At 38.6% G+C, this 17,204-nt stretch overlaps 1 protein-coding gene across 10 annotated transcripts in view; it reads right to left on the bottom strand.

Moving 5' to 3' along the window:
* LOC142498720 (neuronal acetylcholine receptor subunit alpha-7-like) overlaps positions 1–17,204 on the bottom strand; it is a 256,642-nt gene that overhangs the window by 113,598 nt on the left and 125,840 nt on the right. For 4 of the 10 annotated variants that reach the window (XM_075607033.1, XM_075607093.1, XM_075607070.1 and 1 more), the window contains 2 exons: positions 11,942–11,986; positions 9,843–9,952 (listed from right to left, as the gene is read on the bottom strand). In XM_075607033.1, coding sequence (XP_075463148.1) covers positions 9,843–9,952; positions 11,942–11,986 — 155 coding nt within the window. Of the gene's footprint in view, positions 1–9,842; positions 9,974–11,281; positions 11,445–11,941; positions 11,987–14,725; positions 14,824–17,204 lie in introns of those variants that run through there. The other 6 variants (XM_075607079.1, XM_075607051.1, XM_075607085.1 and 3 more) reach the window with 4 other exon arrangements.

The raw sequence follows: 17,204 nt of genomic DNA on the forward strand, positions 1-17,204 counted from the left end.
AATGATGTATGAATAGTTCCAGTAAGCTCAACTCATGTCCTCCCTCTTCCAAAGCATGACAAGTCCTTAATGTCTTTCTTAATTTTATTGCTGGGTTAGAAAACACAGGAACTTGTGGGTGTAGTGTAGGCAGAGAGTGCTTCTCTATGTGGGATGCTTTTATGGGGTTAGACTATGGTAAGAGAGAAAGGCCTTACCAGGGGTGGATGCAGACAGGTCTGTACTCACTGTGATCTAAGGTAGGAAAGGAAGTGAGGAGCAATGTGGGTAAAGGGAATAGCCTTGGGACAGACCATCTTGAACAAACAGGAGGGGGGCAGACTAGCCCATACTGAGAAGCTCAGAGGTTGCTGTAGCAACTCACTGGCTGCCTGCTCACAGGCAGAAAGGGCAACATATTGATACATCACACAGGCACGGTGTGTGTATGTGGAACAAATGCCTGCAGCTGAACTTAAAGAGCTGACAGGCAGAAGGGGGGTCGGGCAGAAATGTGATTCTTGTTCCATGACACTCCCCGTCTGGTATCTGGAGATACCACTATATAACTGGAATATGTGGAACATATGTGCAATGCATAACAAAGATAACATCACATTCTCAAACAATGCAAGAGTCCATGTCCACATAGCGATGTGACACCGGCCGGTATCACTGGTATCAAGGTCCCTTGGCCAAGGTTCTTTGGCAAAGGATGCAGGGTGGATGCCCAGCTCCAGGTTTGCTGGTTGCACCACAATGTCTTTGTATAATAGTCTCTGGCACTGTTTCCTTTTAGTCTTGTAAGAGAACAGTCCTTTTGTCTCTGTAGTTTCACCCACAGAGTGTATCCCCTTGTAGGTATACCAGCCGTGGCAGCCTGTTGCTCTATCACCTGGCGTTTGGCAGAAGGAGAGGGCTTTTGGCTCCTTGTGGGAGCGGATTACTGTCCCTGGAAAACTGGTTGTCGAATGTAATCCAATAAAGGGGGCGTCGTTCAGGGAGACTCCCTGAAGCTGAGCGCTGGGGTTGAACATTACCCGGATTTGATCGGGTTCCTGAGGGTGGTAGGCCCCAGGTGATTGGAGGTACCGACATTCTTCGCCTTCCTCCATTAGAGGTGCTGGCTTTGCGTGGCCGGTAAAGAATATCTTCTGGATGAAGACCACAAAGTTGTTTTTGGTCTCTGGTTCCCTTTGTGGGCCGCAGAGGTGCGAGGTGAACCTAGAGATGGCATGTTCTCCATTGTTTGGGAAGCGCCTCCTTGGTGAACGGAATGGTAGCGGAGTCACCTGACTGCTTAGTCCGTCTTTAGAGAGCTCCTTGACAGTTAACCTCGGGAATCCTCTATCTTCCCTCGATGGTGTTTGTTTGTCATCGTTCCTTGTTGTCTGGAACGCTGTGCACCGTAGTTCATCGGTACATTTCTCTTGCACGAGAACATCTCCGTGTAGTTTGGTGAAACGCTTTTGTGTTTCTTTGTTGACTGCCATCGGGAGGTTGTTTTCTCCCTGGACATGACGAAGAACAGTCTCTTTTGTCCTTGTAAATCCTTTTGGGAAATGTCTCTGCAACTGTCCCCTCTTACGTGTTTGAACGAACAGTCCTTTTGATACTGTGGCTTCGCCTGTGGGGCGCAATCTTTTGCGGCTGTGCCAGCCGTGGCAAATCGGTTGCTCTGTTGCTTGATACTCTGTGGAGAGGAACAACTGTACGTCTTAATTGTGCCCTTGCTCGCGGGAGTTTTGTCTGATTGTTTGTTGTTTTTAGGACGATCCCTTTGTCGCAAGTCTGCCGTGCAGTTTGAGCTACTGGTTGTCTGTGAAAGCTGCAGACTGTGTGCAGTTGCAGAGGCTGCTCTGTGTAGTCATGGAGTCTGGAGTAGCAGCTCCTGTAAGTGTTGTGAGGCACAGATATCTTTTCACTGTTCTGTTTAAACTGCTGCTTGTTTTGCAGAAAGCTGTAGCAGTTTGCTGTATAGCTGTGTAGAGCTGCACTTTTGTAGCATGAAGGCTGTGAGTGATAGCTTCTGCGTAGACCTCTAATACACGGTCTCTCTCTTACTTTCCTGGAACCAGGGTCACGAATGATGTATGAATAGTTCAAGTAAGCTCAACTCATGTCCTCCCTCTTCCAAAGCATGACAAGTCCTTAATGTCTTTCTTAATTTTATTGCTGGGTTAGAAAACACAGGAACTTGTGGGTGTAGTGTAGGCAGAGAGTGCTTCTCTATGTGGGAGGCTTCTATGGGGTTAGACTATGGTAAGAGAGAAAGGCCTTACCAGGGGTGGATGCAGACAGGTCTGTACTCACTGTGATCTAAGGTAGGAAAGGAAGTGAGGAGCAATCTGGGTAAAGGGAATAGCCTTGGGACAGACCATCTTGAACAAACAGGAGGGGGCAGACTAGCCCATACTGAGAAGCTCAGAGGTTGCTGTAGCAACTCACTGGCTGCCTGCTCACAGGCAGAAAGGGCAACATATTGATACATCACACAGGCACGGTGTGTGTATGTGGAACAAATGCCTGCAGCTGAACTTAAAGAGCTGACAGGCAGAAGGGGGGTCGGGCAGAAATGTGATTCTTGTTCCATGACAAGGGGCTTAAAAAAAACTAGATGGCAAGAAAGTGGCTAACAAAGACGTACAGAGTTCTCTGATGGCTTAACTAGAGATTTAGTCATGCTGTCTAACGTGTAAACTGCACCAAATTGCATCCTTAGGTCGCGCTTATAGTGCCGGCAACGGCGACGCGACCGATGACATCACTTGTCGCCGTCGCCACTAGCGAAAGTGAAAAATTGTTTTTAGGCGACGTCGCTGGTGACAAGGCCAGTGCACTCTCTGATTGGTTTAGAGACAGTCACATGTGGCGACTGTCTCTAGAAAATCAAATTTACCCGGCTTCAACATTTTTGCCGCTCCGTTGCCGTCGCACTTAATATAAGCGCTTGCGACGGAATCAATGGATTTGTTTTGGAGCAACGTCACCAGGCACTATAAGCGCAGCCTTAAACAGAAAATAAATGTAGTGCATACTACTGCTTGTTAATGAATAAGGGACTGGACAGTGAAAGATGTATATTAATTTACTAATGCCTATCATTTGTATTATTTTACAATGCAGCAAACTTACGAATAAAGAGCTATAATGATTCATGTTCCTGAGACTATTGAGAATATTCAATACTCAGTCAAAATAAGTAACCTAATTTAATTTCACAGCTTCAAGTCCATTTTTATATAGCTACATAGGTCAAACCTTATATGTTTTTTTTTTTTGTTTGTTTTTTTTTAAAATAACAGTTTCTAGCATAAGGAAACACAACGTATCCTCTGCGGGGATTAAAATATGGAAACAAATACAGAAGGAAATTTGACAGCGTGAAAAGCAGAAAGATGCATGGACGCTAGTTGCTATGTATAGTGATTTATTTAAGTAACTTGCATAAAACGTAAGGTTCAATACAATGCATCTTAAAATCGCTTGTCTGACACAAACTGTCAGGACACATGAGTTAGAGACCTATGAGGTTTTTAAAGCGTTGTACACTCATTTCACCTATGAAGGACTCTCATCCTTAAAAGCCTACAACAAATCCACATTTCTCCAGGACCTACTGTATAGTGTTACTAGATATTTCTACTACAATTGTTTATACCAATTCATTCATCACTAAAAGTAAGATATCACAAATATTAAAACACAAGACAAACTATTGTTAAAAAAACACATTGGCCTATGTTTTCCTACAAAAGCACATGCATTAGGACTGCAACCCTTTTCTTCTGAGAAATCCCAGTCTCTTCAAATAAATGATTAATTGCCCTGGTGCCTACATTTCTCTATTATGGGAATATATGCAGCACACCTCATCATTCAAAAGAGGAAAAAAACAAAGCGCACAACTCTCATAGGATAAATAAGTAAATATATTGTGACAATATAGAGTGAGACAGTATAGAGCAATGTTTATGGTAGTTAGATTTCACCTGTGCTAGCTACGTGCCCTATGCTGTGGTTAATTGGAATTCTGTATTCACCATTATTGGCTTTTGTAGGGTTTATATGCCATTAGTTTTATCATAGCCAATACCCCTGATGAAGTAGAGTAATCTACGAATCATGTTGGATTATCTTTTCATATTGTGGACAAGGGGAGCTTGTTCCAATGCGTCTTCTACGTAACCCTGTGGGTACTGTGTCACTGACTTTGCTACATAGTATACTTGGATGTTTCATGCTGCAACAGATGAGAAAGGCTTCTGACCGGACCGGAGGCTGTGCATGCACATTTTTCCTCGTGAAGCAAGTCACCTGTATCCAGAAGTGGTAACAGGTACCCTAAAAATGCCCTGCTTGTTTGAATATCCTTATTGTACAGTATGTGCATTTCTTACACTCTATATTGTCACAATATATTTACTTATTTACTCTTTGAGAGTCGTGTGCGTTGTTTTTATTATCCTTTGCATGATTCCTGTGTGATGTTAAGCCATACACACTAACAGGCTGCAGACTCTCTACAAATGAGTAAAGGTGTTTGTATGTAATTTATTACAATTCACTTATTTCACTATTTAAGGAAATAATTTTGTGTTTCTTTTAAAAACCACACAGTGCACTTTTTATTTATGATTTATTATTGGTATAATATATATTTTAGGATTGTATCATATTTGTTAAATGTATCACAAAATCACGGGTTAGTGTGCATGTTTTTGTTTTTCTTAACACCTCATCATTGCATGTTATGACTCTTGGCTTCTTGGCTCATGTTGGTTTTATGTGCATTTGGAAAATGAAATTCAATCTTCTAAATAACTGACTTATTCCTTTGCCATCATTTTAACTGAATGTTTTATTTACAACTCTCTAGGTTTAAAAAGCTTTCTAAGAAAATGAATTTGGAGAGATTAGTTATGAAGCAAACTGGTGAAGTGTAAAGATATTATCCCTGGAGCTCCTGCAGTGCCTGTTCCTTGATAGTTTCTTATTTTATTACTTTAAAAGATTCTTATTTTCCATTTAGTACTATCCCATTTTGCTTCTCATGTATTGAATAGTTTATACTGCATCATAAGAGGATTTGGAAAATGATCTGCAACTGAATCATTATTCCAAATGGTTTACTTTAGAAACCTGTTAGACCTGTTTATAGGGAAGGAAAAGTGATGCGATTCATAGTTATGTGTACAGTGGTTCCCAGTGGAAAGTGGTCTTATTATCAATTGTGTGTAAAATGTAGTGGTACAGATAAAGCAAATGTTATTGCCCTCATTAATGCAGAATAAAGCACAAGGAAAATTCATTAATGTATGCATGCTTAATGGAGAGAATGCTCTTTTTACTAAAATTTCCAATGTTGCACTCATTAACACAGAGTTAAATATCGTTAGCATTAATGCAACAGCTTGCGTTAACAGGTCCAATAACTACAGATGGGCATTTTCTTTTCTTTTTTTGTGGATTTGGAACTGCCTCAAATAGACTGGTTCCTTTGGTTCGCGGATTTCTATAGATCAGTCTCAAAAAGGCAAATCCACAATCTGCAAATTTATATTTTTATTTTATCCAAAATCCGTGGCCGCAGTGTTAAAAATCCGGATATGTATTAACCCACAGGAATCAATCAATCAATATCTCTCTCCCCTCCTCTCCCCCCTCTCCTCTCACTAGGTTAAAGCAGAAATCCTCCCCATTTTTTAAATGTACAGTATATTACAAAGTTAGTGATAAAAGTTAGAATTCTGATGTCAATAAGCAATCATTAATTCTGTCACAATACATTTTTTACTTATTTGTTTTATCTCTTAAGGTAACTATATAAAGCATGCAAACATGGAATGTAGCTAACCATTTGCATGCTAAAAGGACATGGAATGCACTGATCTGCTTTTGAATCCTTCCTCAATATGAAGTAGTCAGTATGTTCCACTGGGCTTCGTATGTAAAATATGTGGTCTGTTTAGTAAGGCCCATGGTGGCTTACATTGTAGTGACTGAGAGGTAAAGATTATTAACAATTTCAGAGCATTGTGATTAGACCCAGATGAGTGTTTTTCAACATTATGTAACAATTAAACTTGTTAAAAATCCTATGACGATACAAGAAATGTAAGAAATGTAAAGGTACTGTAGTTTGTAGAAGAAAACCTATAGAGAGTAAGTGCCTATACATCAATAACTATGAGACCTATAGGTTAAAGCAGAAATACTCCCCATTTTTGAAATGTATATCTTTACAGAATTGGGATTCCCCTGGAGTTAAACATGCTTTTCTACGATCCAACCCCTGCCCCCCCCCCACCACCCAAGTTCCCAACAAATGTACCTTTTTATGCTCTGGTAAAATTAAAGTACACTCAAAGATAGCTGATGGGGTCGACCAACATGAAGAGGCAATGTAATGTTCTGATCTCATTGGGGAGTCCTATTGGCCCATGGAGTAAGGCACATAAGAACCATCACTATCCCAAAGTAATATAAAGAGAGATGATAATAATACATTTCACTAACATGATATTGAAACCATCCACATACAGTATCAATGTCTTGAGAATGACAAATATGTTACACAATATCAAACATTAAAATCATACTGTAAATCCTCATACTTTAGCAAGTAACTGTTTTTCAGTAGATTATTCATTTTTAGTTATGTTATACTTCTTGACCTTGACTCGTCTGGTTCTGCTTCTACTAGGGATGAGACTTTCTGGCAGAGACAATGGTCCTACTCTTAACATGTATGATCATTAAACTTGTTGTTGTCTTGGTAACTAAGGAACCCTGCTTTGCTTACAATTGTGATGCAATAAGCAAGTGAGGTTGACTGAGTGCTCTACAAGGATGTGAGAGAGATCATCCCCATTGGCATTCATGGAGGCCATATAACAAAAAAGGTGCTAGATAGCGCTCTCACAAACCCAAATACTAGTGCATTAAATATGTGTAGTTCGGAGGTTCCAGTCACACCGAAAGTGACGTGAAACCCCCGGCGTAGATGCGGAAGTGTTCCGGAGAAGCGGAGAACAGCGCGGTACACAGGGAGATCACAACCCACTGTGTACCTGCCACCCGCTACTGACCACACACTATATATCATCCTAAGTGTAAGCCTTGAATTGTATTTTACTGTGTTTGAATATGAATCTTCTTTTGGAGATTGGCTGCTGAGTTACTGCATACCTATGGGAACATCTACTCCTTGATAAAGGACCCCCATGGTCCGAAACGCGTAGGAGTTACTTTCTCACCCCTTGGGGGTATGTTTTTGTGAGTGTTGCTGAATAAATAGACCTTTTATATTTACACCACCTGGCTCCCTGGCAGTGCACTGTTGTGCTCTTTTTTCTCTGATTGGACTACAACCTACAGATTTGCACGCCTTCTGGATGGACTATGCCGGAATCTTAAAGACAGATGGAGTGGCTAAGAGTTAATATGTATTTATTGTGATTATTATAGATGAGTACCAGCAATAGCACTGTCTTGTCTCCAATGAGGTGTCACTAGAGTGCCTTAGGGTACAATAGTTGGTCCCCTTCAGGAGACGTATGTGTTTAATAGGTGACTCACATATCACATTTCTCAGTGTACGCACTCCGTTATTGATTCTGTCCATCAGTCCTGTTTTATTACTACGGACATATATTTTGGAATTTCCACTGACGTTGGAGCATCCATTCCACCCTATACTACTATGCAAGGGATGACATTTTTCACATATATCAATGTCTTTTCCCGAGATGTCCTCCCTTGGCAGAGGCTACTGTACTGTATGCAGCCGAGATTCTTTTTTTTTTTTCACTTGAAAATGTTAAACTAAAAAAAATACATTTGCGTTGGACTGAAGTGCTGATCATTTTTCTGTGGGAAGACAAGCAACTTTTTGGGGATATATTAAATAGGAGAGAAGCTAATTTAATCGGGAAACTGAATATGTTTACAGTCTCTCCTTGAAAATTGATTGGAGGTCCCTAGAATCTGCATACAGTAAGTAGCCACAAGAACATGTACAGAGTTGCATAAACATTGTTAATAATTGAAGAAGTCTGCAAAACTCAGTCAACATTTAGATACTTGTGTATATCCAAACTGTCAGTATGCTACAGTAATTAATAAATGAACTGTATTACTGTAGGTAACTTCACCATTCAATGCAGTAAATCACAAACAGATGGACTCATATTGAAGTTAGAACACATGTTATAATATTTTGCATAACTGTATTTATATTGTATCCCATTTGTAAACACAAACCCCGGTCTTACTCGTGTCTCAGAATAACAAACTGCAGTTCACTTCTTTTTTCAAATGGAAAGGTAATGGAAATTTGCTTCCACATAACCCAGACTTTAATCACCGTGAGAGAATTGAGAAAAATGGACATTAAAAGGGGGTCTGACGCAAACAGCGCTGAGATCTAAGCAGCCATGTTGTTTGACTATTATTGTCAGCCATGTTGTCTTGTCTGCTATAAGTCTTGTCTGCTATAAGTCTTGTCTGTCATTCATTTTGTAAGCTGTTTTCTGTGGAATATGTGTGTTTGAACTGAACGTGTGAAGCAGAGATGCTCTCAGCAGATATCCTTGAATTCAAAGCTGCAAAAGATGTTAAGTGATGGGGATCAAAGAATAGCTTAAGAGAGAAAAGGGGAGTAGGCTTGAAAATAATGAGGGACCTCGTTATAGTTAGCGGGAAACGGAGATAAGCAAAACTTCACAAAGTGTAAATAAAGATATTAGGTAAGAGAAACATATTTATTTAGTATACTTCAAAAAGTAAGACCACAATTAAAGTACATCGACATTGGGAACATACTGTAAATCAAAATATTCAGGAGGAGGATGTACCAATAAACAACAATACAGCACTTATTGTGCGGCAGTTGGAAACATTTGGGATAACTAATATCTTAGCAAACCTATTATCAAAGCACAGTCCTATCGTTTAAAAAAAAAAAAAAAATGTTAACTTCCACTCTCCTGGTCACATAATTTATTCCTTCTAATCTGTGTTTACGACTGTGTTCCCAAAACTCCCATTCCACCATTTCACCAGAAAATGAGTAGCAGTAATAATAATAATTTAATAATAATAATTCTCCCAATGGTATGCAAAGCCCTTCTCAATGACATTATAGTGCGCGGTAGCACATAGGAATGTTACGCACACTGTTCCTGCCCAGGTAAATTTACAGTCCTATGTTTTGTGCTGCCTGAGGCACCAACATGATGTGTAATCTAGAGGTAGCCTAGCACAGAAATGTTGTAGCTGTGCAGCAATATCTTCTTCAAAGGGGACAGATCTTATATAGAAGATTTCTGAAAAGGCAAAATGATGGAGTAGCTGATCAAACGCAACAGCTTGAGACTCATAAAAGATTTATTTATCCACTGTCCACTGTTACTCAATTAAACGGACCAGGCAACCATAGTAGGCTACAGTATCCTATGTCATATTTTGTCATTTCCAGGATGCTGGCAGCTGTTTGAATACAATTTATTTTATTATATAGTAATGGATTAGTTAAAAATGAATAGCTATAGTTAACATTGTTATTGTTTATACTTACTGTATGTAGAAGACGGGGTAGAAAAACTAAATACATTTTACTACCAAAGTACTGTAGATCTCTACCAAGGATAGCTTTCAAAGGAAATGTGGACCATTATTATATTATGATCTAATGGTAAAATAATTAAAGAATTTTTTTTTATACAGAACACTTAGAAACTTGGTCGGCCCTAAACAAAATAGCTGGACATTAATCTGAGCAAGGGAGCTTTCATCATATAAATGAATGATAAGGTATTGCACGTCATTTTGAGATTAATTTGAGTTCCCTGTTACTTTACCTGTTGTACAGAAGAATGTCTGGTACCCAGATCTGATCTGAGGGGAAACGAAGAGTTTGCACTCCTGGAAATTCAGACTGATCCCAAGACAAGTAGAAGTCATGCCAGTACTGTTAAAAAAAACAAGATTACTGTACATTGGTTAGATTCAAAAATATATATATATCTTTTTTTTTTTTTTACTAAAGGATGATTTTTTATTTTTACTTTTTGTTGACAAAAAGATTAATGCTTGCTATTTCTATAATAAGATACATTTCTGTGTACTGTACTAAAAATATCACGTTTTACATTGTTTTGTGAGCAGAAAAGTATGAAATACATGTACTGTATCTTCAAGATGCATTGTACTAAACTGAAAGGATTTGTTTCACTGTCCCTTTAAAAATGACGAGTACAGTATCTTCAGTACACGGGAAGGCTTCTCAAGCGGAGTTGTACTTACCGATCCTGGATACCAGCAACCAGAGGGAGGACGTTCCAGTTACATCTGCCAGTGTCCTGCTGTCCCCGCGAGTGGTAACATGTCCCTAACATGTTATGCTGTGTAATTTTTATATTGATGTACGTGCAATATACTACACTATGGTTTTTTTGCGCTGTTTTTTTTTTTTCTGTTTCCATATTAGCCTGGTGTGCTGAGCCATCCTATCTGAACAGTGGCATAAAACCTCTTTCCAATCAGGTTATGCTTTTTTTATTTAAGTCACAATATCACTCATCACCCACTAATCACTTATGAGCGCAATATATTTTTGTATCACTTTCCAGAGATTAACCATGATATTTTCAACTTCAGGGACCCTCTGCTTCCTGAGATACTTAACTCTTCATAGGTGCTATCAGTGCTCCGTCATTCTTAAATCTCCCGCAGCACTCGGGCCAATAGGAAGCTGCAACAGCTGACATTGTGGCTTCCTATTGGCTCCGGGAGATTTATGAGAAAATTATTTTTAAATGTCTACCTTATATGAAGTCTCATATTTTTCCCTTCAAATACTGCACACATATAACTCTGGGAATGACCCCAAATGGGCATTCACCAAATTTTAATGACATCTTGTTATGCAGTCTCCAAACTGATCGGTGATATTGGTTGCCTAATGCACTCTATTTAATATACCCCAATATTTCCATCTTGAAATTACCATTAAGCAGACCTACTATACTGTGTATAAGAGACAGGTACAATATATGAAATCAGATCATGTTTTATGAATTTCCCATTGGAGTATGAGACTTTATTGGGAATAGATTAAATACTTAATTTAGGAAAAACTGCTCATTTCAATGTTAATTTCCAATCCATCCAATTTTATTCTTCTACTATTTTCCATGGCTTTTTGGGGGGTATATATTCCACCTTTATTGAATAAGGAAAATATGTCTTCTGCATTTTCTCACACTTTTTATACGGAGTATATTGAATAGGGACTTACATGTATTTTTGTTAAGACAGGTGGGGTCACCTTTAAAGACGTTTAGGATTAAATGTTCAATAAATTGGCATCATTTTGTTGTATCTATGAATATCTTGGGCATAGTGGCATCAGTTGCTTTCAAAACTTAAATTGGTTTGATTTTAGCATCACTTCTTAGATCCTGAAAAAATAACTAATGGGTTACAACTCACATTTTAAGTAGAGTGCAGTTTATGGCCATCTGTTTATTATACAAATATAAGGTTTAACAAATCACAGAATCCAAGAGATTTAGTTAAACTATAAATGGACCTAATCCCACAGGGATTAGTAAATATAAATTATAATCTAATTTTTGGAACTATTCATTTTTTAATACATTTAATACAGACAATAAATTGCATATTATAATATATTGCATTTTTTATGGTGTGTTTTTATAATTTGCCAAATGTCTTCCTTAAAAATGTCAGTATAAATTAGAAAGGAGCACATCTCAGTGTACTTTCTAATGAGTCACACATACTGCACTGTACTATTTAAAAAAATAAAAAGTCAACGATAATCCCATACAAATAATACATCTTTGAGAGAATCAACCTGGAAAGCATTATTATTATTTTTTTAATAAAAAATAAATATTATTGTATCTACAGGAAATAAAATGATGGTACTTACAATCTGAAGCCAAGCGTTTGTGACCAAAACCTGATTCTTTTCATCCTAGAGAGAAAGAAAGAGAGATGTTGAAAAGAACTTACCAAACAGCAACTTTTGCCATCAAAAAAAAGACCCAGCAATTGCTGGTATGGCCATATGAATATGAATACAATTTATCTATACAGTCAGTACCCAGTTTTTGGTTTTCTAATATGAGCATACAGTTATATTTGCATATTTGCTTTCCTGTGGAGGGTTTTTGTCACTTTTTTTACTCACCATAACTTAACTCAGTATTATGGTTTATATATATATATATATATATATATATATATATATATATATATATATATATATATCCACTTGAGTTTGGCCTTCCTATCCGAAAAAAGCAGCAAAAACAGATTTTTTTGTTTGTTCTTTATCCAGTGATTCTGTACTATAGAAGCGGCACTCTATAAAATGTTTTCTGACCCCCATCTGCTAAATGAAGTAAGAGATTCAATGAATAGGTAAAAGAAAAGTTCAAATAATTGGCTTAACACAAATACTAATACATTTGAGCAATTCATTTAAAAGGATTATTTTGCAGGCTGGGTAGAAAGACTTTGAATACAATTTGCAGTGTACGAGGTCTGACAACAAAATCTCCATGCTGAAAACTGTACCATTTCTATTTTGTTAATTGGCTAACAAGATTTAGGAGGTGCCAAAAATAAAGTCTTAAAGTTGCACACCCAAAGCTCAAAGGGACAGATTCAATGACGTACAAAGAGTGTCCGAAAGCAAATGTTATCACTAAAAATAGGTGAAGACAGCTCCACTGTATCCAACATTGAAATGATCACAGCAGAGATGCAGTGAAGACAGAGGAGAGAGGAACTGTTTTCAATGCAGATCTATCTATATGTAAATGAGTATTTGCCAAGAAATTAAGTATGCATGTTATTCAACAATCTCTGAAGAGCGATTATCACTAGGCCAGTTGAGATACTTATTTATCTCAAATTTTATATATGTGGTAAATTGACACATGAAGCTGCCTAGATCAGTGGTTTTCTACCTTTTAAGAACTGCAGAAGTATTTGAAAAAATGTATGACGTGTTGCAGAAGCACAGGGGACCCCTGCTAGCCCACTCCCTCTCAGACAGCTAGAACCACCACAAAAAGACTATCACTTAAAAGAACAATTTGAAATAAACAAAATTCCAATAAAGATGCGTTCTCAAAAAACCCTCCTATTCCTGTGCTGCCCATTACCTCTTTGCTTCGGAGAAATGGCTCTCACAAATCCAATTATATTTATCACTTCGTGGCATTTGCAAATTAAAAGCTAATCACACTAGCTCCTAATGAGTTAGGTCAGGACCCGGTGGTGACGGCGGCGCACTGTAGCGTGCGCGCCTCACACCAGTCACTAACCTCTGTTGCTGCAGGCCCCGATGTCTCTTTCTGTTTAGGCTCACAAGGCGCTGTGGTGCGTCAGCCAGCAGGGGATACAACAAGATTGTGTTCACGTGCGGCGACACGGTCACATGGTGCGCTGTGAGCCAATCAAGAGGGGAGATCGCGAACATCTTGTTCGTCAACACGAACATCTTCCTCACCTGTCTCCTGCTTCTCTCAGCCTATCCCTACCTCCGCAGTGGCAGCTCCTCCACCCCTCCGCTCCACCCCCTTCTCTCATTGGACTCCTGTTACTACTGCACCGACACACTTTATTCGAGCAAATACCCAGTATGTACCTGGCAGATACCTGGAATGCGCCGCTCCTCACCTCTGACAAGCCCCGTTGCATTTGCCTTCCCAGCCTGGGTTTATGCCTGGCTGACGGGCGGCTGATCTGTTAAATGATAATGATTAGGATTTAATAGGCTGCAATGCTTCGGGTGTCTACCAGATGGCATAAATTCATGCATTGTAATGCAGTATATATATATATACTGTGCAGTATTGCAGCCAGCGGGAATAAAATGCTTCAATCCCTGCCTGGAAAATAACCCAATGCACTCGGGCAGAAAACAGTCACAAACCTCAATACACCCGGGTATACCCGAATTCGTGGGACTAGCCGAGCTCGAATTAAGTGTGTCGCCAGTGTATATGTGCTCAGCTCTGTCGCTTCCTCTTTGGCTGAGCATAGTTATTGGTAGCCTTGTGTTCCCACATCTTTGTCTCTGCCTTGTGTTCTCTGTGCTTCTAACCTGTTCCTGCTTGCCTCCCTGTGTACCGACCCGGCTAGACTTTGGACCCAGCTCTAGATTATCGACATTGGCTTGCCTCAGACCTTCCAACCTTCTCCATCCCTGACCACGGCAAACGGACAATCTACTTCTCTACTGGCTTCAACCCCTGACCTCGGACTCTGACTATTCTCCTGGCACCTACCTACGACCTCGGCAAGTATCAAGACTAACCCACTCTCTCCAACCCAGACCCGGCGATCTTGACTATCCACCCTCCAGGCGTGCACCGCTGCTGTGGGTGCACAGTTCTATACTTTCCCACCTCAGTACCGGGGTCCCGCCTTGTTCGTGGTGAGCGCAAGCGTTACAAGGTGGGGAAAAGAAAAATGTATTACTGGGAAGCCAAAGGGATCCATTTTAGTGAACATAAAGTGATGTTCACAGACATTATGGAATTTGGCCCATAATATGACAAATATTTCCAAATTCACATAATAAATAAGCCACCCAAATAAGAGATAAAAACAGAAGACAAAACACAAGTAGCTTAAAGAAAATTGTTATTAAACAGTTGCCTATGTGTTTCTTCCAAGATTTCCACAATATATTTCCTACCTCCAGTATATGAGCAGATGATCAATAATCAGATTTCTTCCTTGGCCAATGTTCAGCCTAGGTTTTAAACTGTAATATAACATTCGTTACTAAGAAGATACCCAGTCTTTTCTCAAACATTGAAAAGGTAAATAAGGTGCGCTGCTAAACCCTACAATATAGTATAAATAAACCAGTGTTTCAGTGACTATAGTGCAGTGTTGCACAACCTTATCAACGTGTAAAAAAATATATATATTGTAACATACAGTGACCATATGTGGTTTGAAGTGCGTATGCAGCCGTATCAGATGGGAGTAGCTCGGTACCCCGCAGCACTAGAGGAACAATAACAAAAACAACAGCGCAACCGCAATAGGGAAGTATATCAAGATAATTTATCTAATTCAAAAAGGTAAGTATTCAGCGTACATCAGGAAAATAGAACATGTGCAGTGTATGGATTAACACATTTGTTACCACACGGTGAGACAAGCTGGAACGGGAACCTCTGGTAGGTAATCACAGGCGGTATCGAGACGTCATCACAGCTCCTCAAGGATGGTAGTCGTCTACACAATCGGTCCGTCTGAGGGTGTGCGACGCTTTCCGGGAAACCTTTCCGGTGATGGTGATGACCTGAGTCCCGAGTAGGTTACTTCCAAGGTTACAAGCCAGTCCTAGATTAGGTCCTGTGCACGCATCATTTGTGCAATGCTAGTCCATGAGACCCGGATCAAGCAGTATCACGTGACTAACGTAGGACACTCAGAGTGTGTAATACCAGCTGCACAGTCTCAGCTGACAGTTAATTACAGCCTCTCCTCCGCGTTGTATTGCAGATTCAATTGCTGTTAAATTGAATGTTATATGGTTTTGAAGCAAAAGGTACTCATTTGCATGTCATTTCCCAGAATCCCTTGCTGCAGTGGAAGCACTGTGTACTGGGTGATAATGGAGAAAGGCGGGGTTGCAGACCTGTCTAAGACATGTGAATGAGCATACAGTGATATTTCCATTTGCTATATGCTTTTGTATGTGTATGTGTATACTGTATATATATATATATATATATATATATATATATATATATATATATATATATATATATATATATATATATATATATATATATATATGTATATATATATGTATATATATGTATATGTATGTATATATATATATATATATATATATATATATAAAAAATATATATATATATATATATATATATGTATATGTGTTATGGAATATTGTTTTCATTACGAGTGAGGGCCACTGGGTTACGGTTGCTCAGGGGCCCAAAGCACCAGTAAATAGATACATAAGTCTAGTGTGGTTTTATTCAAGGGGTCCAATTATGTTATACTAAGGGAAGATGGAATAAGGCCCCACTACAGCACATATAGACTGTGGAAATAGAGGAATTACAATAATTGACACTTTTGTGTCATCCTGCTTTTCATGTCCATCTGTAAGTCAAAAATAAACAAGTAGTGGCTGAAAAGTCATTTCTTGGAGAACATTAATTATGGCACTAGTCCAATCTGAATATGTTCCAATAATTGCCCCTTTCTGCCACCTGCCACTTAGCCATTCATTCTTATATTATGTTGTTAGGTGTGGATCTCATGTCATATGTTCAGGTAAAATGGTAACAATACAATTACTTTTGCATATAATGAAAAATGAAGTTTGATATAAGTTGTACAGTATTGGAGTTGTATTGAGTACTGTGATTTTAAGACAATGGGATCCTCTATATATAGTGATGTGGGATCAATATTATGAAATCATACTAAGCTATATATTCAATATTCATTGACAGTGTAAAAATAATTGGTTTGAAAATTTGAATAAACTGAGTAAATATGACATACTGTAGGAACTATAGATTTGACAAATGTAGGTAACTCAAGACCTCCTTTATGACAACAGTGATTTTTTATTATTATTATTATTATTATTATTATTATTATTATTATTATGTAGGTTACATTGTATTGACATGTTGATAGTGTGCTCAGAAAGGTAAACCTGTAACAATACATTTTTTTAAATTTTGAATGCTGTGCCTTAGCCATGACTTTTACACCTGTACTTGTCTTTATTATGGTTAAGCTAGCAATACAAAGTTTACTGTTTATATTCCTACAAAAAAAGAAAAATGATAACAGGAAAATGAACACCAGCAAACATTGCACCACTGCAGTTGCCAAAATGCAAACAAGGACCCTACAATATGTGACTTCTATCTATTCCTCCGTCTTTGCTCAGACACATCCTTGCTATTTCAAAATGAAAGCAAGCAGCAATCACATCAACTCGAACAATTTCAGTCAGCAAAGTTGATGGATCAATTCACCCTTCCTTTACTGCGTATCACATCTTGTCCCAACTGAGTCCAAAATGAGTTTCTTTACTATACAAAACCAAGCTTTAGATACACTAAGCATGCATTCATCATTGAGATTTCTGCCAATTCATTGCTGTTGAATAC

Source organism: Ascaphus truei, chromosome 1 (genome assembly GCF_040206685.1).
Source record: "Ascaphus truei isolate aAscTru1 chromosome 1, aAscTru1.hap1, whole genome shotgun sequence".
Taxonomy (NCBI): domain Eukaryota; kingdom Metazoa; phylum Chordata; class Amphibia; order Anura; family Ascaphidae; genus Ascaphus; species Ascaphus truei.